The following is a 26,500-nucleotide window of genomic DNA, read 5'->3' as shown; positions in this document are numbered from 1 at the left end:
TCAGTCTGAGAAAAAACATTGCTTTAAGTGTTCATTGATCTTTACACTCTAATATTGGCCTTTGTGAGTGACTGTTATTTAACAAGAATGTGTACCACTAATCTCAAAAAAAAAGATCGACACCCAACTTTTCGGTGATGCAGGAGGTGATTCATCCCCCAATCGTGAAAGACTATTTTTCAAAAAAAAAAAAAAAACTTTCTGCAGGACAGGACAGATAAAACCCGTCAAATGTCAAAACAAAACTTTATAAGGTTTTGTCTGATTTTATATAAGAAAAAAATACTTACATAGGTCATTAATATGGAAAAATTGGAACTTGATATAGTAACATAATTGACAGGCCAAATATATTTCAGTAGGGCAGGAAAAAAAAATATTATGAAGTGACGTTCCTGGATCGAGCTTCTATTGTTTCATTTCTGAAGCCAACAAAAATTTACGGCGGTCACCTTGGAGTGGGGTTAATTTCTAAAGGACACTTGGAGCAGAGAAGTACAAATTCTACACTTCATTTTCATGTGTGGTATAGGCAGGGTGATTTTTTTTTATTTTTAAGTTACCAAAGATGCCAACTGTTTTGTGATTACGTATCTGAATGGAAAGATCTGCCTGGAATGTGGTTTATTAAAAATCGAAAAATATTCGGAAAAAATGTTACGTCAGCAACATTCCTGTATGTTCTAGAAGCATATTTCGTCTAACCTAACACCTGCGCATCGCCCATAATATACGCATCATAACAGTCTATTTATTAGGTAATTTATAGGCTACATTACGCAGAAAATGGTCAAGTAGTAAAATCGATTTGGTGTAATGTGCAACTCCATATGTAAACGCAGCTGTCCATATGATAGGCATTGGCAGTATAACTTACCTCCGATCGCCAGTATCACTAGTTAAGAGACACAACATCAAACCAGAAATTCCTACACACGTATTCGCTGACTCTTGATTGATGCGAATCTGAAGCTTTAGTAGGGCTAATGAAACTGAAGAAGTTACGAGTGAAAGGTCCTGGGGAATTACCGTCTGAGTTGAGTTTCACGGTCTTTCCTAATGTTTTTCCAGACTGGAATCGAGGCCCTTTCGCCATAAATCTTTGCCAGGTTTATTTCCCGTCGTTAACATCATTGCCGCATTTTGGCATATAGAAATTAAAGCATTTGAAAAACTGGCCTGGCTTATATCTCTGGCGGACAGGAACCACCGATTCCAGTGTGATGTTTTCTCCTCCCTTCTGTTTTCTTCGTCTATTGCAACTAAATGCACGCACAGTTTTCATCCGTAGCTTAGAGCGATCCGAATAAAACCTAAAACTACTATTACAGAGCGGTGGCGCGCTTAGTGGTCAAACCAAGATGGTGCCGGTCAGAGTGAAACGACTTCAAATTTGGCGCCCGAAAACAATAGTTGCTCAATATATATATATTTAATCTGTGGTACGTTCTTCGCTCTAGTTTCATGTGAAATTTAAATATCTTCGCCATGTACACGTAACAAAATATGATCGACATAATTCCAATTATAAACAGTTATAATAATAAACCAAAGATCTGATTGGCTGCTCACGGTTTCTCAATAGCAATTAAAGAATCACCTCTTACAGACTGGCTGTAGCAGTATGACAACGACGATGAAGATTTTGGTTGTGAATATATTTTGAATTGCTGGATTATTATTTGAATTATTATATCAATTGTCAATTTTCACTTACGCATTTATTGCATGTAGTTTTTTTCAGATTACAAATTTATTATTTCCATGTTTTATTTGAATTTATTTTCTTTCATACTGTTTCTAATAGGAAAAAGTAGTTAAGTAACAAAGGGGCCCTGTGTGGAGCAACTATATGCATGCAATATTTTTTTTCGGCCATTTCATATTGTAAGCATTACATTTTATGGCAAGTTAAAATGCGTTATTTCTAAAAAGCATTATCTACCACTACGCGAAAGCTAACTTGCAGTGTGAAATAATACAAGCACCCTTTTGCTGTAGAATAAACTTACTGATGTCATAATGGTCCTTTGGTTCCATAACCCAATAAAAATATAAATCTTACGTTAATGGTTAAAACAAATGCATTATACATCCAATCTTGTGTTTTTTAAAAAGTTTGTTTGCATCTTTTGTGGGGGGTCTGAATGATATAATAGATTGACATTTGCTTTACAAGTTTTGTGCATCTTAAACTTGTAATTTTGTCTTCTTATTCTGTATTATTCCATTTGTGAATGGGTAGTGTTTTCTTTTGTCATTTTTGTTCCAAGTTTCATTAGGTAAAGTGAATCCAGTTCACATGCGGTTATTCCGTTCTAGTAATATTTCTAATCAAAGAGTGTAATACTAGTTCGATATTGTTTTATATGCTCTTTATCCCGCATATATTTCCAATTCTCGTCTATACGTTTACCATTCCATTTTCTGTTTTGCGTTACCTTTCTCACAGTTTTGCCATGACCTGAATCTACATTCTATGCCAGCAAAGTTTTATGAGAAGTCAGGATGCTTCTACATCATTAGTCTGCTGTTTAAGTCACATTTCAACAGCCAAAATTAGTACTCCGTTAATTTGCTTGCTCATTCTCTAGGTTCGGTGTTGGTGTCTGTACCTGTGGCTCAGCGTGCGCGTATTCCTGACAGGGTGTCCGTGCCTGTGTGTCTGGTGCAAGTGCCTACGTAGGTGTGTCTGTATACTTGTGTATTTGTATAGCTGTGCATCTACTTGTATGCTTGTTTGTCTATGTCTGCCTTTGGGTATACATGATTATGCGTTGGTATACATGAATATGTTTGAGTATGCTTATATGCACTTGTGTGTGAGTGCCTCAGTCACTTTCTTGCATCACTCCTTATCAAATTTCAATCACTCTATAACAGTTTTCTCGCTATCACACCACCACATTAAAAAGATAACAAATATCTCATACATATCCGGAATACATTCTCACACATACGAAGACCTGTAATAACCAGCATTTTATATTCTGGGCAATTTCTCTGATCTGAGTTGTATGCTTGTAGGTTTCAGCTGTACTTTCTAACCATCTAATGAAAAAACTTTCATTTACAATTCCATCTTGTTCTTTTTTTCGGGCATTTCCTTTGCTCCATGAATAAAGTTTTGGCTCAATTCGATTCGTGTCATTTTCTTTGATGCATCTTGTTACTACGGATAATATAACCTGATTTCAAAAAAAATCAGACGCCTTCTGCATAACATTTTACGGAATCACATCCCTCTTGATTTTTTGTTTTGATATGAAATTCCTTGTAAACTTTTTTTTTCATAATTTGTGTGAATGAAGGACACCACATGAAAATCAAAGTCAATTTTCTCTCTTTTATACTAAAGTATTATTCATTTTATTCCTTAAAATTCTTACAAACAACATATGGATTAAAGGAAATTAAAATATCATGTTATGCTTTTAAAATAACTCCGCAATCCTGGAACAGGGATGGTGGGGGGATGTCGGGTCAGTGCCGCAGCCGCCGCCACGCGCGGGCTGGCCGGGACTGGACACGCCTCGCGCCGGCGCCGCACGCGGGCGAGCGCCGGGTCTGGAGGCCGGCCGGACCCGAGCACAGCCCGTCCCGCCAGCCGGACCGCACGCCTTCACGCCTCTCCTCGCACGCACGCCCGTCGAGCCAGGCTACCGCTGCTACGGAGCCGAAGCTACACTGACAACCGGCGACGCCTAGGTCCCTCCGACGGGTGGGCGTGCGAGGAACGCTGAGGGGTCGCGGTCCCTCGAGCGAGGTTTGCACGGCTTTCGCGAGACAGGATGTGCCGGGTGGCCGTCGGCTCGGCACCGTCCCTGTGGTACTGGCACGGGGCGCAGTAAACCTTAGTGCTATGATATGCATCAAGTGATTCACTCTATTGGGACGATTTCAAGAAGAGTAATAAACATTCTCTACGTAAGCACATTTTGCAACGACATTTCAACGACTTATCAGAGATTAAACCATTTAAACAGCCTAGTCGTCCAGGTGGGCGCAGCAGGGAGGGCGCCGTCAGACCTGAGGCTCAGGTCGGTATTGCTTTATGAGCGGAGTCCTGCGGCCGAGGAGCCAGTGGGCGAGGGTGGGGAAGGACCGCCTCCCTGGCCGCTCACACGGGGACACCTACACCAAGGTGAACGTGACGTAGCAGTTACGTCGCCTCACTCACGCGGCCTCAGACACAACCACGCTTGGCACGGAGGAGAGAGGGGCACACCACTGCCCAAACTCGCTACTTCACCGCCAGATTTTCAGCTACTGGAGCCAGACAACCAATTCTTAACCTCGTAGCTTGCTATACCCACTCCAAAGCTCTGCCGCTACTGCCTTTGCTCTGTGGCCGCGACCGCACCTGAGGTCACCCAATGATCATCACCACCACCGCCAGTGGGCTCGATTTCCCCAAAGCAAGCCTCATCAGTCATGCAAATATGTACAAATTACTATAATTACCAAGTATTACAAGCAGCGGCAACTCGGGCGTTTCCATCCCGCAGCCCAAGTCCTCCAGTGACTGCCGGCAGTCTCGTGGGTCGCCGCACTGGCCGTGATGGGTGGGTAGCGGTGCACCCCTCGAAAAAGTCTACATATTTGGCAGGCTTGCTTTACCTCAGTACAATCGTGCTTTGTACCAAGTTGGCTTTGAACTTGAATTAATTAACAAATACCTCAGGAGGCTTATAGTCCAGCAAAACCAAAGAACAAAAGAAAAATTAATAAAAAGCTCGTTAGGTTCCATTCCTGTATGTGAGGTGAGTGTACACACTAACATGTCATCCATAACCTGTTTTCCAGAATTGCATGTAGTATGACTGCCCACAAGTTTCTTTTGTTTATCTGTTTAGTATTTTCATGTGGTGTGCTTGTACTGTTGACTGTTCCTAATCCACATCAAACAGCTCTACATAAAGCTTGGTTGTTAGTATTTTCCCATTGTAACAGGGGTCCTTTTTAGTCAAAATTTGTTATCTTTGGAAAACTCTTCAAGGGAGAAATTAACTGAAGTCGGTCTTTCCCTACCCCGAAGTTAAAGAACCTGGCTGAATCATCGAATCTGAGCTTAAGAAGCCTATGGTTAAGGCTTCTTCGTTCACCTGTCTACATCTACGATCCAACAGTGAATGGCAACACTAACAGTTAAAAAAATACTGCATCTTATGTATAATAAATCTTTTTCTTTCTTTTTTGATTTGCTCTTATAAATGTGAACTAGTGATCTGCTCTTAATGGACTGAATTGCTCTATCAATGACCTCATGTTCCTCTCCCATGTAGCAGTGTCGGCTGGTCATATCAGGCCAAATCTTTCTGGTAAACACATCGTTATTCAAGGAGATATCACAAAGGAGAATACGGTTGAATGTCATGACAATACGCTGGTCTCTCTCCAGCCAATATATATATATATACTGTATATACACAGTTAAGCTCAATGCTGTAAAGTTTACCAGGAAAATTGGGTTGAAAGCATAAGGGAGGCGATGAAGTATCTGCACTCAAGGATATATGACCAAGGAATGACGGTGCAGACACGTTGCAGGTTATCATGCAAGGAGAAAACCCTACACGATGTAGCAAACTTACTGTTACATAGCGTTATTATGCCCTGATAAATGGCTGGATGGTGGACCCAAGACTGACAACGGCAGAGTCTGACACCGGCTATGAATGACATCAGCCATGAGACACGACAAATTGCGCAAGGGGAAAGGACATGTACACACATTAGAATAGGTCATAGAAAGTGTCATAGAAATTTGGAAAATATTGTTTGACTACTTACTGGTCACTATATATTCGAACTGAGTATGCAGCTTTTGTAAAAACAAGAGAAATGTTAAACTGTAAAAAAGTACCGTATCTAATCGTCTTGAGGTACTACACTAAAACCAAATTGAAAATGTATCTTTCGCAAACTCAAGCCTGGCACAAGTGAAATCCTGGGAAAAATAATTATCCCCTTCCAACAATAACAATTATGTTTGAACATGCTGTAATCCTGGGTGTTTGGCTCTGTGGTTTACTGTAGTCTTGTTTCTCTGGCTGCGGGTGTGAGTGAAAGCCATGTCTGTAGATGGGAAGTTCAAGAAAAGTCATGTGTAATGTTTTGTTTTCTGATTGCAAGTGAAAGAATGTCAAATAATAAAAAAAACTAGTATTTGCCATCATTAAAGCCCTAGATTAAGTACCTTAAGTGTTCCTGACTAGTTATTACACTAATAAAAGTTTTTTCTTTATATCAGAGCTGGCTATAGCCAAAACATGAATCTTTACCCGTTGGCAAAAAACTGCGCTGAACATCTCAATCTTTGCTTGAACTTCTTGTCTGCATGTTTTTTAATTTGGTCACTCAAAACTTTATTGAATTACTGTTAGAGGCAAAACAAATAGTGTGGCACAAACCAGAAATGATTACTGGACTGACAGAGCTTTTGTCATATCCTGTTGCAATCATAGGCTAAGAGCTTGCTTGCTCTACACTCAAAAACTAATTATAACGACACCATTTTACCACCTACTTAAAATAATGTAAAATGAAAAGTAAAAAAAAAGGAAAAAAGAAAAAAAAAAGAAAAAAAGAAAATGAAAAAGCATTAAAATGCTATTCTAAAACACTTATGCTTTGACAGTGGGGCAGGGCAACAAGCCAGGACTGTAAGTATATCAATAATTGCTTGTTTACACAGCCTGCCCTCGCGTCCAAGCTTTACCAATTTACAGCTACATTTACCAACAATGTATCCTTGTTGCCACTAACATTGCCTCCTACTAACTTACATCGGGTCATCTTCAGTGTAAGACTATTTGTCATACGATCGGCCATTATGAACCTCACAGGTATCCTTGGCCGCAGGGCTCCTAGGCACGCTGGGCAGGGGATACGCCACATCGGGCCGCACTGTCCAGCACGTGCAAAGGCTTACAATGGCCAATTCTATGACTATTATTGCAACAAAGACCAGATACCTCTAGTACGCTACATCATGATATCAACACACACGTTCATAATATCAGGTAAGATCCGTGTTATAAGAACTGGTGACCTATTCTTAACATACCAATGAAAAGGATCTGAATCCATTGTAAAGAGTACAAGTGAACTGATATATAAGTATCATATAGAGTAAACAGTTCCAAAAAGAGAATAATAATAATTGTGCCTAATCATGGAATAATTTTAGAAACATAACACACTATTCTTGAACAGTATTGTACATTTCACTGCATGAGCATGGAAGGCAACCGGGAAAACTTTTTCTTGGACAGTTTTATTACTTTTGAGCCCCTCCCCCCCCCTTAATTTTGGAAAAGCCTCTTCTGTAATTCCAAAGGAAAATTGAAAAAGGCTCTAATTTACCATAATTGATTCACTTGGGGGGGGGAAAGGACTTACTTTTTCCCTTCCTTTACCTAGAAATTTATGAAAACCTTCAGTAATTATTAATGACGAGCCCTAAAAAAATGAAAAAATAAAAGGGCCGATAGCAGAGAAGGAAGATACACCTCTCTAAATTTCTTTTTTTTTCTTTTTTCTTTTACTTAAATCATTAAATGAAAGTTTACCCGGTTTCTCCTCCTCATGTGATACAGAATAATGATAATAGTGATATAGAGAGAGCGTAGGACGGACAGTGGGGTACTGCCCAAGCTTCCAACTCAAGGAGGGTTTATACTGCACTTATCCTACCACAACTGCTGGGCTCCTCAGGAAAACATTAGACATAAAATTACCACTTACATTTTTATTTCTCTAAAAAATAAGGTCAAGAACAGCATATTTCCTATGACAATATGCAAGGTAACACAAGAATACAAGTAACTTGTCATCATTTCTAGTAAAATCTGGGTTATACTGTTAACTAAATCCTTACTAAATTTTACAAGACTTTTCCTTTATCATTTACACAAACTACAAAGCATAAAACACTTGACAGTCACCATAGAAAAGACTGAGGGTTGTTCATTTTTTTGTTTGTTTTTGTTTGTTTTATATGGGGGCAGGGGGGGGGGGGATGATGATGATACTTATTACATCAAAGCTTCTTTACAAATAATAATAATATTTACCAAGTACAAATTATTAAAAATTAAAAAATAAAAATAAAAAAATAAAAAAAACTGAAGCTTCCTGAATTTGATCTGCAGTGAGCCTCCAGTGGGGCATTGCCAGTGAAGAGTCCCTGAGGGAGTCCAGCGGGAAGAAGAGAAACACCGACCCCCCCTCCTCACCATGGGTGCTGGCGGGGGAGGGGGGAGGGGGGGGAGAAGTGCTGCGAAATGTCCCTAACAACCATCTCAAAAAACTACACAGCCAGCAGTCTTTCTCTCTCTCTCTTTCTCTCATCATCATCATCATCATCATCATCAGCCAGCTGCTGTTCATTAATTCCCCACAGTCACAATTATACAGCAACCCCAAAAAATTGGCCAATATTTCCTCCCCAAAAGTTGCCAACAATCTCACTGAGCTGCTAACAACCCCATGGAGACCGTGAACATCCGGGTCCTCCAGAAAACACTCTTCAAGAATGTTATCAATGGAACAAGATGTTAACGTGTCCCCAATCTTCCCTGCCTGGCTGCCAACAACCCTGGTGTACCCTGCAGGTCACTAAAGCAGCAATGAAGCAACTGAAATGGCCCGGGTACGACAGGTCACCACCGCTGCTGCTGCTGCCGTCGTACTGCGAGCTCTTCACTCGGCCATCTTGTTGGGGATATGTCTTGAGGATGAGAAACACAGCTTCATGATGAAGGGGAACTTGCTGTCTGTTGGGGCAAAGGAAAAGGAATTAGCTCAAACAAATGCTTTTTCACTCTACTGAAAACAAATTCTACAAGAAAAATAAAAAACAGAATCCAGCTACTTCAGTTGGCAAATACAAAATCATTTTAGTCTATCAACCTACTTCGATGCATACCACTTCAATTAAACATCTTGGTTTTAGAGAAAGAAAGATTCCTATTACTATCAACTCATAAGAGAAATCCCTTATGGAAAATAACAGGACAAACCTTGCGACATTCACAATAGCACGTGTGGCAACACTAGCAATAACAAAGAAAATATAAAACAATATATAACCCTAATTCTATATACACATACAATAACACTTACTAGGGTTGGGGATGGGTGCATGGTTCCCAATCACCAATCCTTCCAGAGCCTCAGAGATGTTGTTGAACTCCAAGAGCCCGCTGGAGCTCCTCTCAGCTGTTGGGGGGGGGGAAAACAAAAACATTAGACCGACTCCTGTGTTCGTGGAACCTTGAAGATCGAGTGAAATACAAGTATCCTTGAGAACTCCACTTTTTCCTGGGAATCCTCCTTTCAAAAGGAGAGGAGTTTGAGTTCACAAAAGAACAAACCCAAAAGCCAAAGAATGGTTCCAGGAGAGCACAAGGCAAGAAAAGAGCTCAGGAGTGAGTCTAGGGGCACCTTATGAAGAGAATAAGATGCAGAGAGATGTCATCTTCACCTTCAAATCTGGCTCGTTCATTAAACAGATCACTACACATATTTAGAGAAAAGTACCACAATCAGTTTCAAATTCATGGTATACTCTTCAAAATCAAATTGTTCAGTGATAAAATTAAGTTGGTGTGATCTATAAAAAAAGTGACTATGGGCATCATTTTGCACTTCTGGTTTTCAGAATCTTTTGAGCTATGTATAACATCACTCTTCTTTCAATAATAGAAAGCTAAAAAAATATATACATATACAATATGTATTCTAAAGTAATTAACTCAAGATAAATACAAGGAATCACTTTTATAAAATGAAATTAGTCTAAAAATCTTATTACAACAGCAAAATTGCAGTCTGCACACTAGATTTTTTTTTGTTTACAGGAAAACAGCAACCATGTAAACTCACCACAACAAAAGCAATTGATTTGAGAAACAAGAAACTCTAATCAGCACAGTAAGCAACTATTAAATGCTTAACCTGTCACATCAAGTTCTTGGGGTTAAAAAGAGCACATGTATATGCAGTCAAGTAGACCTCCATTATAGGAGTTTTCTTGTCCCAAATCCCTGGGTCAACAACTGAACTATTTTGAATGAGCCAGTTTTATAAGAAGTGTGAAGATAAAGAAATTGTATGCACAAGATATGCTTGTACCAAAAAGGAAAAGAAAAAGAAGAAAAACAGATGGCAATATATGCATGACAACTGCTTGAAAAACAAGAAAAAAAAATAATGATTATAATAAGGATATGCAAATTCATTATTTCAATTATTTCAGCAGCAGACACATCCTTTGGTTTTGTATCAAATCTACATAAAATTTAGCTTAATACTGGTATTGCAATAAATGTGCACAATGTGTTAAAAGACATATCACAGCTTACCCCAGCCAGTAACAACCAAAGCAATGACTGGACCTAAACAGAGCCATGCTACAAAGGCTTACTCTTGCATAAAAGGAAAAAAAAATACAAAACCAAAGGCGGCCACACTGTATCTTTCAAAATAAAAAACAAAGTTGGTTTCAAAAGATCCTGCGTCTTTCCCAATGATTCACTCACACTTACTCTTTGATGGGAACAGCTTGATGCTCTTAGGCTCTGTGACTCCCCCATCAATGAACACCTGTTTAAGCTGGTCCTCATCCAGGCCAGGAGGAGTGTTGAAGAAGTGCAGAATCTGAAAAAAGGAAGAGTTGAAGTCCATTGAATTAACTTATCCCCACTGAAAAATTAGATTTAAAGTTTTACACTTTTGCACGTTTCCATCTTACTGTAATTAGAATTCATTTGCAATTGAGCCAATACTAACATGGAGAGATTTAAATAATTCTGATGGAATGGCATCATTTGAATATTCACTTTCCACATGCTAATAACCACAAAAATTATTTTATGCTAGGATTCTTTCCACAGACCAGCTGGTGTGAGTGAACTTGGATTCTCCCTAACTGCCAGTATCTTAATTGTTTTTCAACAAAGCTTCCCTTACTGATTAAGAAATAGAAAAAAGCAAATAATCACTGCTTCCTTCCGTCTTGGAATGACTACATGCACTTAGATCTGAAGTATCAAAAGAATACTCATTGCAATCCTGGTATGTGAGAATGAGAAATACCCGAGCTTCCACCCACGTATGATGAACTTTTAATTAATATCTTTTAATATTTGTAATCTATCCTAATTAGCTGAAGAAAATTACTAAGTACGCCAAAGATATATGACAAATACAACTTAGTGCTTTCATATTCTCTCACATCAGCTGAAATATGCTGTGGTAACCAAATGTAATATGAAGTTAATGAACTTATTTACATATTGAACTACCATCTCTTACACAGCTTTTACCAAACGATAATTGTAAATAAAACAGGTCTTCATAAAAGGATAAGACGGGATTCAAACTCCCGAGACACCCACCTTGGATGGAGGCTGTATCCTGTTCTTGGATGCCATTTCAGGGTTAATGAACCTGTTGTTTTTGTTGCCCATGTAGTCCTTGAATGAGGGGGTTCCATCGGGCAGGTCATATGGCTGCTGGACATCAGCAAGGAAAGCCTGCTTTGAGTATCTGGAAGGCAAAATGCATGACATGAGTACTTTCTGACATGGATGGATGGATGGATGGATGGGTAAGAGAGGAGAGAGGGAGGGGGAGAAAATAAATTAGTCTGTCGTGTTATGAGCTTCCAGTAACAGGAAAATTAAGTACTGCCTCGCCCACATAAAAATAAATTTTAAAAGAATGGAAAATGATACAGGGTAGTGTAGGACATGCTTAACAAAATAATAGGATAAAGTCCCATAAAAAATTATTATTATTTTGAAAAATACAGAAAATGAAAAAACTTGCACAAACCCTAACAAAAACCACAAAGAATAGAACTGAATATAAGGAAGAAAAAGGAAGTGGATGGTGAGAAGCAGGAAAGACCAAAAGAGAAAAAGAACTGCAGCAAGAGAGTGGTAACTCTACTGCCAACCTGACCCCTAACGTGACCCACTGAGAGAGTTGGTGAACGGTTCCCCCACATGCTCCCGACCCCCAGAACAAAATCAATACCCAATTTTCACCGAGATAAACCTGTTTTCTTTATCGGCTAGCCTGCTACCAGCATAGTGCGGCATGGCTACACCCTGAGTGAAAGACCTCTACTACATACTCTATTCCCTACAACTAATAAACAGACAGACGGTAAGGGATTTCCCCCCCCCCAAGATATAAATCATTTACAATTCATTGAGGTTATCTTGAGAACAATGCAATTGGAAAATTAAAGAATTAAAAACTAGAAACTATGCTACTATGATTAGTAATACTGATGTAGGAGTAATAACAATGTCAAAATGTTAATCTTGAATCATATCAATTCACATTGCGGTATTAATACCACTCGTTCAAATTTGCTTATACAATTCTTGTTTTTCTTTTGACTGACTGGCAGAACAGAGAAATGGACTAACAAAAAAAAAAAAAAAAAAATCATTTATATAGAGACAGCACTACAAAAAATTGGTGAGAAGAGAGGATGAAAAAATAGTAGGGGAAAACACCACCAACAAAACATGAAGCAGGACAATCAATCACATGACTGGAATAAGATAAATGTTGGAATAAAATGAGCAAATGAAAGTAGTTTGTGGATCTTTGAGTGCATGTCGTGTATGTGAGCATGTGACTGCATGAATGCATATATGTATGTGCGTGTCAGTGAGCACATGAATGCATGAATGCATGCATGCATGTGCGTATACAAGTGAGAGAATGAGTGCAAGACCATTTGCATGTCCTTCCCCATTAGAGTGAATTAGGAATTCCTCTCGAAAATAAATACATCAAGAAACAAACAAAAACAAATGTAGTAAAAGATAATAAATAAAAAAAGGGAATCTCCCAAGCAGCGAGTCCCAGTCGGCCAGCGTTGACACAGCTGAATTCAATCCATCGCCCTGGCCCGACAGATGAGAAGCCGACGAGCGAGCTGTCAACTTCAGCCCGGCCATCACCCCACCCCCACTTTGCTCTGGCGACTCACCCAAGTTGCATCTTGCAGCTGAAGAATGTCGTGTTGTTGAGGTTGGCCACGGCGCGCTCGACCGCCAGCGCGTCGCCCATCTGGACCATGGCGCATCCCTCCTTCGTCTTCAGGAACTTTATCTGTGGAAGGACAAGGAAGTTTAGCGAGTATCGAAGGATAGGAAGGGAAAAAATAAAGAATGATTTATGCAAAAGGCAACAATTCCTTAATTCACGCGCGTTTTCAAAGCCCAAAATATTGTCGCTTTCTGCCTCGTCTGCTGTTCCTATCATTGTACCGCTTAATGTGAATAATGCAAAAGGGATAAGCGATACCGTGAATCCCCTCCCCCGCTACCTCTCCTCACCCCCAATCTCGACGTGCCCGCACTGGCAAGGACTCGTCCCTTTAACCCCGTGGTCAATAAACACCGACGTATGTGCGTGTCGTCGAGGAATGCAGCCTCGTGAAATATATCATCAAACAATTAGGAACGGACACACACAAATAATAAATAATTTCAAGGGCGAATCCATTCCCACGACTATTTTTCCTCTTTCTTATTCGAAAGCGTACCAACGACCGACAATTGCCATAATAACACTCACGTAAATGTGACTTTTTATGTTTGTCAACGAAACAAAAATGCACATAAATCCTCCACTCCAAAAAGACCTATACAGAGGGAGTGGTCGCATTACTGAATGCCCCAGTGTTCACTTTCACACAACAAAACGTTGCCCGGGACAATGCCAATCACACAACCGCCCGCCCACCTGCAAACCGCCCACGTCAACGGGCACCTGGGAAGGCGAGGGACGCGTTGCAGCACCCGCTCTTGCAACATGCGGGATTCTTCGAAGGGGGGGAGGGTCTTTCAGAGTATTTCAGCCGTCAATGTAAAGGGAGTGATTTTTTTTACACAACATTTGTGGGTCGGAGGTAGTTGCGAGGGAGGGTGTTCTTGAGTGATCACAAGGGTCATTCGATAGGCTTTCCTAACCAAGGCTGCTTCGGAGGCATGGGCGCCGCCGCGCACGCCCTCTGCACTTGAACAGGCTAGCAAACAAGCGAGAAAGGAAGAGCAGGGGCTGGCTTCCTGTGTACTTACCCTGACAACATTGCCGTAGAGACATAGCAAGTTGAAGATCCTGTCGGCGTTCATCTTGTCCTTGTTGAGTCCGTATACCATGAGGACGGCGCCCTGTTGTGGGATGCCGGGCTGGGGCTGTCCCATGGCCTGCAGGGAGGCACCCCCGGGGCCGCCAGCGCCGCCCATGAAGGGACCGCCCTGGCCGGGGCCGCCGCCGCCGCCCACGAGGCCGCCACCGCGCAGTCCGCCGTTACTGATTCCATTGTTCATACCGAACCTGAGAGTAGAAAACGATTAGTTCAAAAAATAAGGCCAAATCCGAAATACTACAGGGTTTCTACACCCGCTTCATCACGTGGCCGAAACGAGACCCCCCTCCCCCCTTCTCTTCCGCTTCTAATTGGCGCTCGAAATTCTTATCGATCCATCAATTTAATTGCTTTACCCTGTCACTCTTACCACAGTCATTAGTTCGGCAGCGACAAATCTATCTTGACAAACTCAAACCTATTAATACTGCCGCCATTATCATCGCCATCCTCCTCGCCCCATCATCATTCGCTCGCTCTCCGCTGGCAACCCTGTTCCATCAATCAACACATTCATTCAGTCCTTCTCGCATCCCCTTCCCTCTTACTTGTCCCGTCCTTCCCCCTTCCCTCCTTACTCCTTCCTACCTATCCTGACCATTCCATTCCATTATGATTTCTCCTCTTCCCCATCATTTCCCTTCCATCTCCCTCTCCTTCCCCTTCCTCCCTCTTCCCACAGATGTCACTCCCTTCCCATCCTCCAGCGAGGGTCCCAGGGTCTCCGACTCCTGGAAGGCAGTCTACGTGCGAAGAGGCCAGGCGATAAGTCAATAATTGAGTTAGGAGTGTTCGTTAGGCAGATCCTGCCCCTCGCCCCCCCATAAGCCATCGCCGGAGGCATTACGTTCGCATCAGCTCCCTTGTGCACAACCCACACGATTGCACGCACGCAAGCGCACGTACACGCATACACGCACGCACGCACGCACGCACGCGCACACGCGCACACGCGCACACGCGCACACACACACACACACACACACACACACACACACACACATAACAATGCTGAACTTTAAAAACGACAATAGCCACACAAGAATAACCGCACTTACAAAAAAAAAAGCATTTCTAAAACAACAATATCTGCAACTATAAAAACATCAATATTTACATGTATAAAACATCTATATTTTCATATATAAAACATCAATATTTGCATTTATAAAACAACAACGAAGAAAAGGAACAAGCTCTTCTTCGGGCACACACCTGTCAGGCATGGGGCTGTTGAAGAGGGCGCCGGCTGAGTTGCGGGGGCCGCCCATTTGTCCGTTCATGCCGCCTCCTGGAGGAAAAAAAAAAATTGGAACATAAGAACAATGAGCAAACAACCAGAGATGGGGAATTGGAAGGGGGAGCGGGAAGGAATTACGTGGCTTTTCGGCGTCTAGTAAGTAGTTTTGAAAGCGGGAAAGGTGGAAACAGTTCCGGAAGATTTAGGTAGGGCTGGGAAAATACGTGAGGGAGAGGGGGGGAAGGGAAGATGGGCGAAAGAGAGGGAGGGAGGGAGAGGGGAAAGAGGAACCGGCTGGGTCGTGGTAGGTGGAGAGCAGAAAAGGGGGTAGGAGGGGGATGGAGAAAAATTAAAACAAACAACGAACAGAAAGGGAGACACAGGTACTCGTGTTGATGTATGAATATTTAACTAAAAGGAAGAAAGGGGGAGAATGAGGGGACGGGGTGAGAAGGGAGGGGAGGGGAGCGCCGGATCAGGGAAGAACGGGGATGAGGGGGAGAAAGAGGAAGGATGAAATGCTGAGATAGGGGAGAGGAGGGAGAGAGAGAGAGAGAGAGAGAGAGAGAGAGAGAGAGAGAGAGAGAGAGAGAGAGAGAGAGAGAGAAAGAAAGAAAGAGAGAGAGTGAGAGAGAGTGAGAGAGAGTGAGAGAGAGTGAGAGAGAGTGAGAGAGAGAGTGAGAGTGAGAGTGAGAGTGAGAGTGAGAGTGAGAGAGTGAGAGTGAGAGAGGAGAGAGAAAAGGACCCCAGAGCTTCCAAGTCAACGGAGAGCTGAGTAAACATCACGCTAGACCTCAAACTTTCGCCGACTAAATGGGATGTATTCAGACAACACAATGCGCCCAGGCTGTGTTGATTCTGCTACGCGGGATGATGCAGGCGGGGGCAGAGGGGAGGAAAAAGGGGAAAGGTAAATAAGGGACGGGGGGAGGGGGGAGAAAGGAGGGGAAGGCAGGAAGGGAAAAGCAAAAGAGAAGAGAAATAACAGCGGGGATGTGAGGAAAGGAAAAGAGATACGAGAAAAAAATCCAAGGGGAAAACATAAACACACATTTATAATAAAGAAGTCTTTACACAGAGGGCAATAAACTCTCCTAATCCTCCCCCAATAAGAAAAAAAAGGACAAGACGAACAGCCGGTCAACCACGAGGTCGTCCTCCAACCTCGACCATGTAGCGGTTGTTCTCTCTCACACCTCGCTATTGTCTTCTCCGCCTCCTCTACCTCCCTCTCCCTCTCTCCCTTCTCCCTCTCGCTATGAAACCACTATAAAAAGACCCACTGCCCCTCAACCTCCCCTGCGGTAGCGGCGGCCCCATTTTATTGAGAAAGTGGGAAAGAAAGAAAAGGGCGGGTAATAAGGCAAGAGGAGCGGAGGAGGGAGGCAGGGGAGAGTACGCGACTTGGTGGTTAGGGGAAAGGGGAGGAGAACGAAGGGTTGGTGGTTAGGGGAAAGGGGAGGAGAACGAAGGGGGTGGAAAGGGAAGACGAGGAGGCGGGGAAGAGAAGGGAATAAGAATACAAATAAGACAAATAAAAATACGCAGATGCACTGTTACAGAATGGGAAAGGGAAAGGCAGAGGGTGAGGAAAGGAGAGAGAGAGAGAGAGAGAGAGAGAGAGAGAGAGAGAGAGAGAGAGAGAGAGAGAGAGAGAGAGAGAGAGAGAGAGAGAGAGAGAGAGAGAGAGAGAGAGAGAGAGAAAGCAAGAATGAGCAAAGCAAAGAAAGGACAGATTAAGAGAAGCAGGAATAGATAAAGCCACAAAAAGTGAAGCCAAGTAGCGGTGGAGAAGCCTTTTTCTCCCCTCTCCTCGAGACAAGAGTGAAAAAGAGAAAGAGGGAGAGGGGGGAGAGGGAGGGAGGGAGGGAGGGAGAGAGGGAGAGAGAGAAAGAGAGAAAGAGAGAAAGAGAGAAAGAGAGAAAGAGAGAAAGAAAGAAAGAGAGAAAGAGAAATAGAGAGAGAGAGAGAGAGAGAGACAGAGAGAGAAAGAGAGAGAGAGAGAGAGAGAGAGAGAGAGAGAGAGAGAGAGAGAGAGAGAGAGAGAGAGAGAGAGAGAGTGAGAGAGAGAGAGAGAGAGAGTGAGTGAGAGAGAGAGAGAGAGAGAGAGAGTTGGCAAGGAAGACGAGAAGAGAGATGTGAGGATCGGAGGCAGCAAAACGACAGAGGAAAGGCAGCGAGCGTGACAGCAACAGCAGCAGCAGCAACAGCAGCAGGAGCAGGAGGGTGACGCCGGGGCCGGCATCCCTGGCTCTAGCACCTGAAGCGTGGCAGAGTAAGGTATTGATTTTCCACTTGAAACGGGTGTGTGGAGCAGCACAGACAATTGGATTACCGCGAGGGTGGTGGCTGCCCTCTGTCCCACAACCTCACTCGGGGCCCCGCATGTCAATCCTGTTTCTCCTTCTCCTGCTCCTGCTTTCCCATTTCTGCTGCGCTGCTCCCGCCTGTCACTCCAAACCCATCCCATCCCATCCCCTTTGTACAGTCAACGGCAAAAGTTGAACGCACGTGAAGTTTCGAAATTCCTTCTAATCAAACCAACGAGAGCTACATATCTAGTTGTTCTACGCAGAATTCAAAAAACGTTCTTGATTGTCTCGTCCGTGACTGTACCCTGAACCCCTATCCAACATCCCCACCTCCTCCCCTGCCCTCCCCCTTTTCCTGTGACCCTCTCTGTCCACAGCAGTGCCCTGCCTCCATCCCAGACCCCGGCAATCCCTGCCAAGGAGCGCCAAAGTTTCCCTTCCCAGCTCGAGGAACCCAAGAGAACGAGGACCCAGGCCATAAAAAGGGAGAGAGGAGAGGGGTGGGGGAACAGAAGGGGAGGGGAGGGGAGGGCAAGGAAAGGGGGCCCAAAAGAAAAGCAAACTTACTGAAGGGAGCAGCGTTCATGCCGAAACCGCGAGGCTCCTGCAGGAGGGGAGGGCGAGAGGATCCACCGCCGCCTCCGCTGCCGTTGTTCTGGGGTTCCTTCATTCCTGCGAAAGAGAAAAAATAGGGAAAATTAGTTCACCGGACTCCGCAACTTCTCCGCATTATAGCTCCGAGTTCACCGTACAGTTCAATAGTGAATGAATATTTGATACGTTATTGAGTTCAGAGAATGCGTTCCTGCGGCTCATGCCACTCGCACCACCATTCACTCTCGAAAGAACTCCAATGATCCTAGTGTTCATAAGGTGAACAACTAGCGGCGTCCTCGGGAGTGAATGAATGAATGAATGTTCTACTTGGAAATACACGACTCTGCTGGTGCGACTCTTAATAACAGGACGACCAACTGTTCGCTTGTAGAGTCATGCGCCTTAAAAACAAATAGAAGTATAAATGAACTTTAAAATGTACGAAGTTGTGCTCTAGTTGCGTGTGGAATTCGCACCCTTCCCCCCCCTACTCCTCCTTCCCCTCCCCTCTTCTCTTCTCTGCACCCTTCCTTCCTTCCTTCCTCCCCTCCCTCCCCGAGAACCTGGGCCGAGGTAAACAACCCATGTCTCGCACTTGCCTAATTGAGAGCTCAAGAGGCGCTCACAAACTTTCTCCCCTGGATTCGTTCTTTCCCTCCCTCCCTCCCTCCCTATCTCCCTCTTCCTCTCTCTCCCTCGCACCAGTTTACAACCTAACACACTGGCCTGCATCTAATATTAATTTCTCCGCCATTACCAAAGGCGCGACGGGGATTGGCTTTACAGCAACGTCTCGACTCCTCGCAGAACTCCCCAGGAAGGAAAAGGATAAAGGAAAACGGAAGAAGGGAGAGAGAAGAGGAAAAGGAGGAAATAAGAATATGAATAAGACGGAAAGAAAAAGACGCCAGGCGTTTTGTTCCCCAGAGTTCCTTCCGCTAAGCGAGGGAACCCAAAGACAGAGAGGGAGTGCGAAAGAGGCGACAATAAATCGGAGACGGAGAAGAAAAGAACAAACGCAAACAGCAGTAAGAAAAAGCAGCCTTTTCCCCTACTGCCCAGTCTTGCCACGGCACGCAGGCGCGCGGGCCGACAACGGCGCAGGCCTAAATCTAAATCCCCAAGCGATGGGAATGACCCCTCCCCCCACTCCCCCACCCTGACGCCCTGGGTGACGCGAGGAAACAAGACTGAGTATGGGCTGAGGCCGCGGCCGGACCTACAGGCCACGAAGCCTGCCTCGAACTTTTCCCTGCTTGCCCTGCATAGGCCTGAGCGCGGGCGTGCCTGAGCTGAGTCAGGGCTGGGCGTGGGCCAAGCATCTTCTCCTCCTCCTCCTCCTCCTCGCGGCTCGCCACCGTGACGCACCGCTGGCACTGCCGCCGACGCCGCGGGTGCATTATCTGAGCTTTGTGCCGTGCCGCTCTGCCCACGCCCGCGTACCTGGCTCACACGTGGGCTGCATTCCGTCTGCGACACCACACCTGCCATCCAACACCTTTCGGCCACCACAGGCGGACGCGCGCACAAATATTCATGTATATATACGATGTGTATATATACATACGTACATACATAATTACATACGTACATGTGTATATATACACACAAATCCTTATACACATACACAAGTATATACATCCATATACACATACACGAAGTATATACATCCATATACACATTTACACGTGCGCGCGCACACAACAAAAAAGTGCCACCGGGCGCGCCCCAGGCACGAAATTGCCGTCAGAGCCGCCCCGCGCACACCTAATTGACACGACTCGACATGACCTCCTTCCTCCCCGTCCACCCCCTCCCCAGTCCCCGAGATGCCCCTCACATCCAGGAAAGAGTCCCGCCACCGCCCACGGTAATTCAGCTCGGCGGGTGTAGTCTCCCCAAGCCGGGCCGGGCGTTGAGTCTTCTCGGGGCTCAGTAGTCATCACTCATTGGTCCTTCGTCCCCTTCAGTAGTCCATAGTCCTAGACCGTCTGTACTCCATAGTTCATAGACCGCAGAACAACCTTCCCTCCTTCCTGTCCAATCCCCTGTCCCTCTTCCCCAATTCCTCCTTCGGCCTACTTCCTCTCCCGTCCCCCTCCTCCCTCCTCTTCCCCATTCCCCTTACGGGCTACTTCCTCCCGCCGCCATCGGAACTGTAATTTCCTTCTCCTCGGGTGTGTCGAAGCAGAAACGTGCCATCCCCAAAGCCCACGTAAGGTCGACGCTCCCCTCGGCCGAGCGCGGAGACGAGGACCCTACGGCGCGGGCCTCGCTGGACCGTAGTCGGGTGGCGCAGCGCCAGAGCAGCGCCGTCCACCCGCACTCCGCCCGCAGACCAATATGATGCTCGCCGCCGATTCTTACCGCTAATTAAGGGATTTTTGTGGTCTCGCACGCACGCTCGTTCGCTCCGGACAGGGAGCAGAGTCCTCGTTCGACGGTGAACGGAAGGCAAGAAAGAGGGAATGGAAGGGTAGAGGAAAAGATGGGAAGGGAGGAAAAATGAAAGATGGCAGGAAATAACGACGGCAAGCCGGGAGGAAAATGATGGATGGATGGAGGGAGGAAGAGGGAGAGGAAGAGAGAGAGAACATTCCACGCAGAAACGAGTGGAACGAATCTCGACCTTTTCCTTCCTAAAAAAAAAAAAAAAACATCGTCATTCCCTTGACAAACAAGCCGATAAATCTAATCAGCGATCTCGGAACACCTGCTCGGATTCATCATCTACTAAATTTACATGTCCATCTCGCTAATATTCCGCCGTATCATTTCCTTAATGGTTGAGGGCAGCGAGGAGAGAGGGAGGAATGGAAAGAGGGAAAGAGAGAGAGAGAGAGAGAGGAATGGGAAAAGGGAGTGAGAGGGAGGGATGAATTGAAAGAACAATACAGATAAGAGAGAGAGAGGGAGGGGGAATGGAGTGGGGGAGAGGGAAAGAGAGAGGGAGAAAGAAAAAAAGAGAGAGGAATGGAAAAAGGAAGAGAGAGGGGGAGGATTTGAAAGAAAGAAATATAGATAGATAGATAAATAGAGGGAGGGAGGAATGGAGCGGGGGAGAGGGAGAGGTGGTGAGAGAGGGAGACAGTGAAAAACAGTAGAAAGAAAAAGAGAAGGGATAAGAAAGAAAAAGAATACGAGAACGAAGGAAGAGCGCCTCCACAGCAGGCCGAGCGCGCGCACGAGAGGGACCCGCGGCCGCCCTCCCCGCACGCCAGCCTCCGCCTCCTCCTCCTCCTCCTGTCCGGCAGATAATCCATCCTTGTCCCGCTTCCACGAAAATATCCTCACTACTCCTCGCCCTATATCCTACATCGCCTCCCGCCATCAATCTCTCTCTCTCTCTCTCTCTCTATCTCTCGCTGTGTGTGTGTGTGTGTGTGTGTGTGTGTGTGTGTGTGTGTGTGTGTGTGTGTGTGTGTGTGTGTGTGTGTGTGTGTGTGCAGTTTCTTCCTCTCCTCCTTCCCTTATCCTTACCAGGGATAATACCACCCCACAAACACACAAAAACCCCAATAACAGACCAACCGCCGCCGAGATGATAAACACAATATCCCAACAAGAAAACGAAAAGAAAAAAAGAAAAGAAAGAAAAAAAAAACACGACAGCAAACAAAAACCAGACAGGGGGAAAAAAAATCCTGGAAATTTTCCTGGCCAATCAATGCATCAAGCAATCATCTCCCTCCCCCCCCCCCTTCCCCTCCCTCTCTCTATTTCCATCTCCGCCACAATCAGTTTTCCTCCTCCCCTCTCCCTCTCCCCTCCCCCAATAACTATCCCCTACCTAGAACCAACTTTCCTCTCCCTCCCTTCCCCCCTCCACCACAAAGCCAGTAGGATATTCTCCCTTCTCCTTCCCTCTCTCCCTCTGGGAAAAGAAGCTGGAAAAGAAAGCGATGGTGATGGAAGAAGAGGAAAGAGGGATGAGGTGAAGCAGGAGGAGGAGGAGGAGGAGGAGGAGGAGGAGGAGGAGGAGGAGGAGGAGGAGGAGGAGTGAGTAAAGGAAAGAGGGAGTAGGAGGAAGGGAGAAGGAGCTGGAGGACAAGGAGGACAAGGACGAGGACGAGAAAGGAGGAAAATAAAACGGCGATGAGAGAAAGGAAGAGGAGGGAAACTAAAGCGACATTTGCCTTGACATAAAGAGCTGAAGCGGAGAGAGAGGAAAAAAAAAACTTGTTTGGCGACCCCGCGGTAAATTACAACTTTGAAACTGGAGTAACGAGGGACGTGGACGGGGGGGGGGGGGAATGTGGATGGAATGAGGAAAGAGGGGGAGGGGCGGCGAGATCCGAGATAGAGGAGGGAGGGAGGGAGGGAGGGAGAGCGGGGGTAGGGGAGAGAGAGGAGAGAAAGGCGGAAATACAGAACTCGAAGTGACCAACGCAGAGAAAGAGGGGAGGGGAATGATAAACGAGGGACACAGCAGAACAACAAAACCCATAACGTTCCCGATGAATAAAGAAAAAGGGGAAAACGAACTGGCAACACGCGAGAAGATTGGGAGGGAGAGAGAGACTCCACGAAGGGAAAGGAATACCAGAGAATAGGCGGGGGACGATAAAGATTGATAAATAGTGGCGGTGGAGTCGAGGAAGGGGAAGAAGAGGGGGAGGGGGAGGGAGAGGGAGAGAGAGAGAGAGAGAGAGGAGAGAGAGAGAGAGAGAGAGAGAGAGAGAGAGAGAGAGAGAGAGAGAGAGAGAGAGAGAGAGAGAGAGAGAGAGAGAGAGAGAGAGAGAGAGAGAGAGAGAGAGAATTACTCAACGACCACAACAGTGACACGTATGGGCACTGTATAGACGGCAAGTGTGGGCATGATGGCACTAGCACCTGCCTCGAGCCCTCTCCACCCTTCCGACTCCATACACCGATCACATTACCCCTATCCAACTCCCTTCCCATCCTTCCCCTAGCCCCAAGACCACCACCTCCTTCCCCTTCCCCAAGCCCCAAGACGACCAACTTCCTCCTCCCCAAGCCTCAAGACGACCTCCTCCCAATCATCCTTTCCTTCCCCCAAGCCCCAAGACCTTCTCCCAACCCTCCTTGCCCTCCCCAAGCCGCAAGACCTCCTTCGCCCCCCCCCCCTTGCCCTCCCCCAACCCTCCTTCGCCACCATGATTTGTCTAGCGCTCAAATCGGCGTCGAGTCGGCCCGTCACGTATCGTTCTATCGAGCCCTTAACGAGAAACCAAACAGGAGGGACCATTCGCCTCCATCCACCCACCCGCCCGCCCGTCCACCCGCCCACCAGCCCGCCCGCGACAACTTTCTTTTTAACTTCGCTCGCCCAGATTGAAAACTTTGCTCTTCTGCCCCCTTCACCTCCACCCTCCTCCATCCCCTCCCCTCTCCCCTCTCTCCTCCTCCTCTTTATTCTTCCCACTTTTACCCCCTCCCCTTCCTTTCTTCTCGTCTTTCACATTACTCGTATTTTCTCGCCCCGATCTTTTCTCCAACTCTTTCTTCCTTTCTTCCTATTCCTCTCTTTTCCCCGCTCTACCCCTTTCTTCCTGTTCCTCTCTTTTTCCTCCCCTCCATCTTTCTTCCTTTCTTCCTATTCCTCTCTTTCCCCCCTGTGTTCCCCGCACCAATATCATGCAGTGAACACAAGACGCATCACCCGCTATCAGACCCCCCCCCCCCCACAGAACAAACCCCGGTCTCCTCCCCAGTTGTTACTTCCAACGCTCAATATTTAAGCGGATGAGAGTAAAGCGTGAAGATCACTTGCCCTCCTCCCTCTACTCCTCCCCAACTCTCATTCTCGCTCAGGCTCCCTTCATCCCATCCCCTCCCCTCCCTCCCTCCCTCCTCCTTTCAGTCCTACCTCCTCTCTTCCCTCCCCCATCCCTTCTGCTTGCTTCCCCTCCCCACCTCTCCCACCGGTCCCTCTGTAGCCCCCCCCCCCCCCCCGCTCCTGGCCGTGCCCGAGCGCCCAACAATAACACCGTCAATATCGGGGCTTCTATAAGAGGCAATATGAGTTAGGCTCCAGCAATATCTGAGATGGGATGAGCCGGGGCCGAGATAACGCCATCCCACGCCTCCCTCGTAAGGTCGGGATTTCCCTCGCTTGAGGCCGGGAGAGCCGCCCTTCCGGCCTCTCTCCCTGAACCATGGAGGGGGCTATGGAGCTCCCGTCGTCGCAGTAACAATCACCTGGCGGAAAACTGGTCGTCAACTGTGTCAACTTCCGGGGGCTTCTCGACCGCCAGAGGTCTTCGCTGCGCCCGGGCACGTGTATGTGTGTATGAGAGAGTGAGTATGTGAGTGAATGTGAGTGTGTGAGTGAGTGAGTGAATGTGAGTGAATGTGAGTGAGTGAGTATGTGAAAGAGAGAGTGAGCGAGCGCATGACGCTTGTCTGCTTGTCTCCTGTACCTTCCTCGGTGCTATGGAGGGCTCGCCGCCACCATATAATTCAGACTCAGCAAACATTCCACATTAATCGAAAAAAGGGGCAGGAGGAAGAGGGATATATATAGCTGGTCTCTCTCCCTCCCCTTAGTTTACACACGTGGCCCTCGCCCGGGACTGCATTGTTCCTCCTTGCTTAACGAGTGTTCCCTCCTCTCTCTGCGGGCCCACCTCTAATTGTGCTACCCGGGCTCTCTCGCTCTCGCTCTCGCTCGCTCTCTCTTTCCCTCATTCCCTCTCGCTCTCTCTCTCTCCGCCCCCTTCCTCGCCTATCACCAGTTTCATCACATTATCCCTTCTTCCAATAGCGTACCCATGGGAGAGCTTTCCCCCTCCATTGCCGCAACCATCGCGTCCTCTCCCGCATTCTCTCATCCTCTTTTTCGCCCTCTCACTGTTTCTCTCGCTCTCTTCCTTTCTCTTCCCCTCTCCCTCCCTCCCTCCCTCTTCACCCGGGGAAAAAGAGCCGCGAGTTTCCCTGCGAGCGAGCGAGGGGGCAAGAGGGCGAGACCAGAACATGCTACAGCAAGTCCCGATCAAGCCCATCTTTACGACGGCGGAAACGAGTCAACTACAGCCTTATCAGCGCCGGCCATCCGAGCCCGCCCTTGCCTCCGGAGAGAGAGAGAGAGAGGCGGGCGAGCGCGGGCGTGGGCGAGGGGCTGCCAGCACTAGGAGCGCGAGATCCTTCGCAGTCAATCCTTTCTCTCCCTCTCTCGGCTTGCACGCACTGGAACCGTTCTCCCCCCGACTTGCCCGACTTCCAACCCGGGATGGTGACCTTTTTTCTGGCATTTAGTGAGCGCATGTATAATTTCGGTCCATTACCCCCCGGTTTCATAATACGAAAATAGCCATGAAGCCTTACACACGCCCAAACTCGCCCGCCCACAGCCCCTCTCTCGCTCTCTCTCTCTCTCTCTCTGCCTAAGCTGCTTGTCCAGCTCTTCATAGCACCGGCGCAAATCTACGGTCATCGCACGACACATTTAACTTACTGGAAAGCTAAACCATACAGACTATGGCGGGGCCCTCGTTCGCATATACTCACAAAACGTGGACAACAGCATAGACTCCTAGCTTGCATTATAACCCATAATACCACAACCCAGCAGCAGGTGGAGGGAGAATGCCACGGCAAGACCTAGACCTCCTGTATCCCTACCCTCCCCCCCTCCAAAGAGTAAGCCGAAGTTCAGCATTACTGTGGCTGGCTCTCTGCTCTCGTTCTCTCTCCTTCCCTCTCTCCCTCTGCTCGCTATCGCTCTCTCGCTCTCTCTCCCTGTCGTCCGCCCGCCCGCCCGTCTGCCCGCCCTCGCCGAGATCTGTATGCACAACACCAAGCCGGGAATTTACCTCGGCTTTGAAGCTGTCCCGGTGGGCTGTAGCGGCGGCTCTTCCATATTCAGGCCACGCCATCATCCCCGCTCGCGCCTCGCTCCTCAACGCACGCACACACACGCACAGACACACACACACACACACTCCTGACGCACTCGCGCTCTCATAATATTTCGTGCTATTCATCTCCCTCGCGCCGGGACAGCCCGCCGCCGCACAAGACCCGTCGTTATGTTTACACCTTTCCGCGTCCACTTATCAAGGGATCCTCGTGCCTAAAGCTCACCTCTCCCGCTCCCTCGGCAGCCGCTGTTTACCCTCCTCCAGACAACTCTCATTCCCTCAAGAAATGTGAAATATTTGTACTCCTTTGAGCCAACGATGAGATGCTGGAGGGCGGGCG

The 26,500-nt window shown here is 46.4% G+C and overlaps 1 protein-coding gene across 31 annotated transcripts in view; it reads right to left on the bottom strand.

The window, feature by feature from the left end:
- Nucleotides 1-3,336: 3,336 nt before the first annotated feature.
- The window catches only part of sm (heterogeneous nuclear ribonucleoprotein L), a 212,359-nt gene continuing 189,195 nt past the window's right edge, over nucleotides 3,337-26,500 (bottom strand). For 11 of the 31 annotated variants that reach the window (XM_027373182.2, XM_027373186.2, XM_027373187.2 and 8 more), the window contains 8 exons: nucleotides 18,305-18,409; nucleotides 15,401-15,476; nucleotides 14,115-14,373; nucleotides 13,022-13,143; nucleotides 11,406-11,556; nucleotides 10,548-10,665; nucleotides 9,130-9,225; nucleotides 6,344-8,780 (listed from right to left, as the gene is read on the bottom strand). In XM_027373182.2, coding sequence (XP_027228983.1) covers nucleotides 8,707-8,780; nucleotides 9,130-9,225; nucleotides 10,548-10,665; nucleotides 11,406-11,556; nucleotides 13,022-13,143; nucleotides 14,115-14,373; nucleotides 15,401-15,476; nucleotides 18,305-18,409 — 1,001 coding nt within the window. In that variant the 3' untranslated portion in view covers nucleotides 6,344-8,706. Of the gene's footprint in view, nucleotides 8,781-9,129; nucleotides 9,226-10,547; nucleotides 10,666-11,405; nucleotides 11,557-13,021; nucleotides 13,144-14,114; nucleotides 14,374-15,400; nucleotides 15,477-18,304; nucleotides 18,410-26,500 lie in introns of all 31 variants that reach the window. The other 20 variants (XM_027373183.2, XM_070118495.1, XM_070118496.1 and 17 more) reach the window with 3 other exon arrangements.

The sequence above is a fragment of the Penaeus vannamei genome, chromosome 42 (genome assembly GCF_042767895.1).
Source record: "Penaeus vannamei isolate JL-2024 chromosome 42, ASM4276789v1, whole genome shotgun sequence".
Taxonomy (NCBI): domain Eukaryota; kingdom Metazoa; phylum Arthropoda; class Malacostraca; order Decapoda; family Penaeidae; genus Penaeus; species Penaeus vannamei.
Note: the sequence above shows the minus strand (reverse complement) of the source record. Positions and strands in the feature narration are given on the sequence as shown.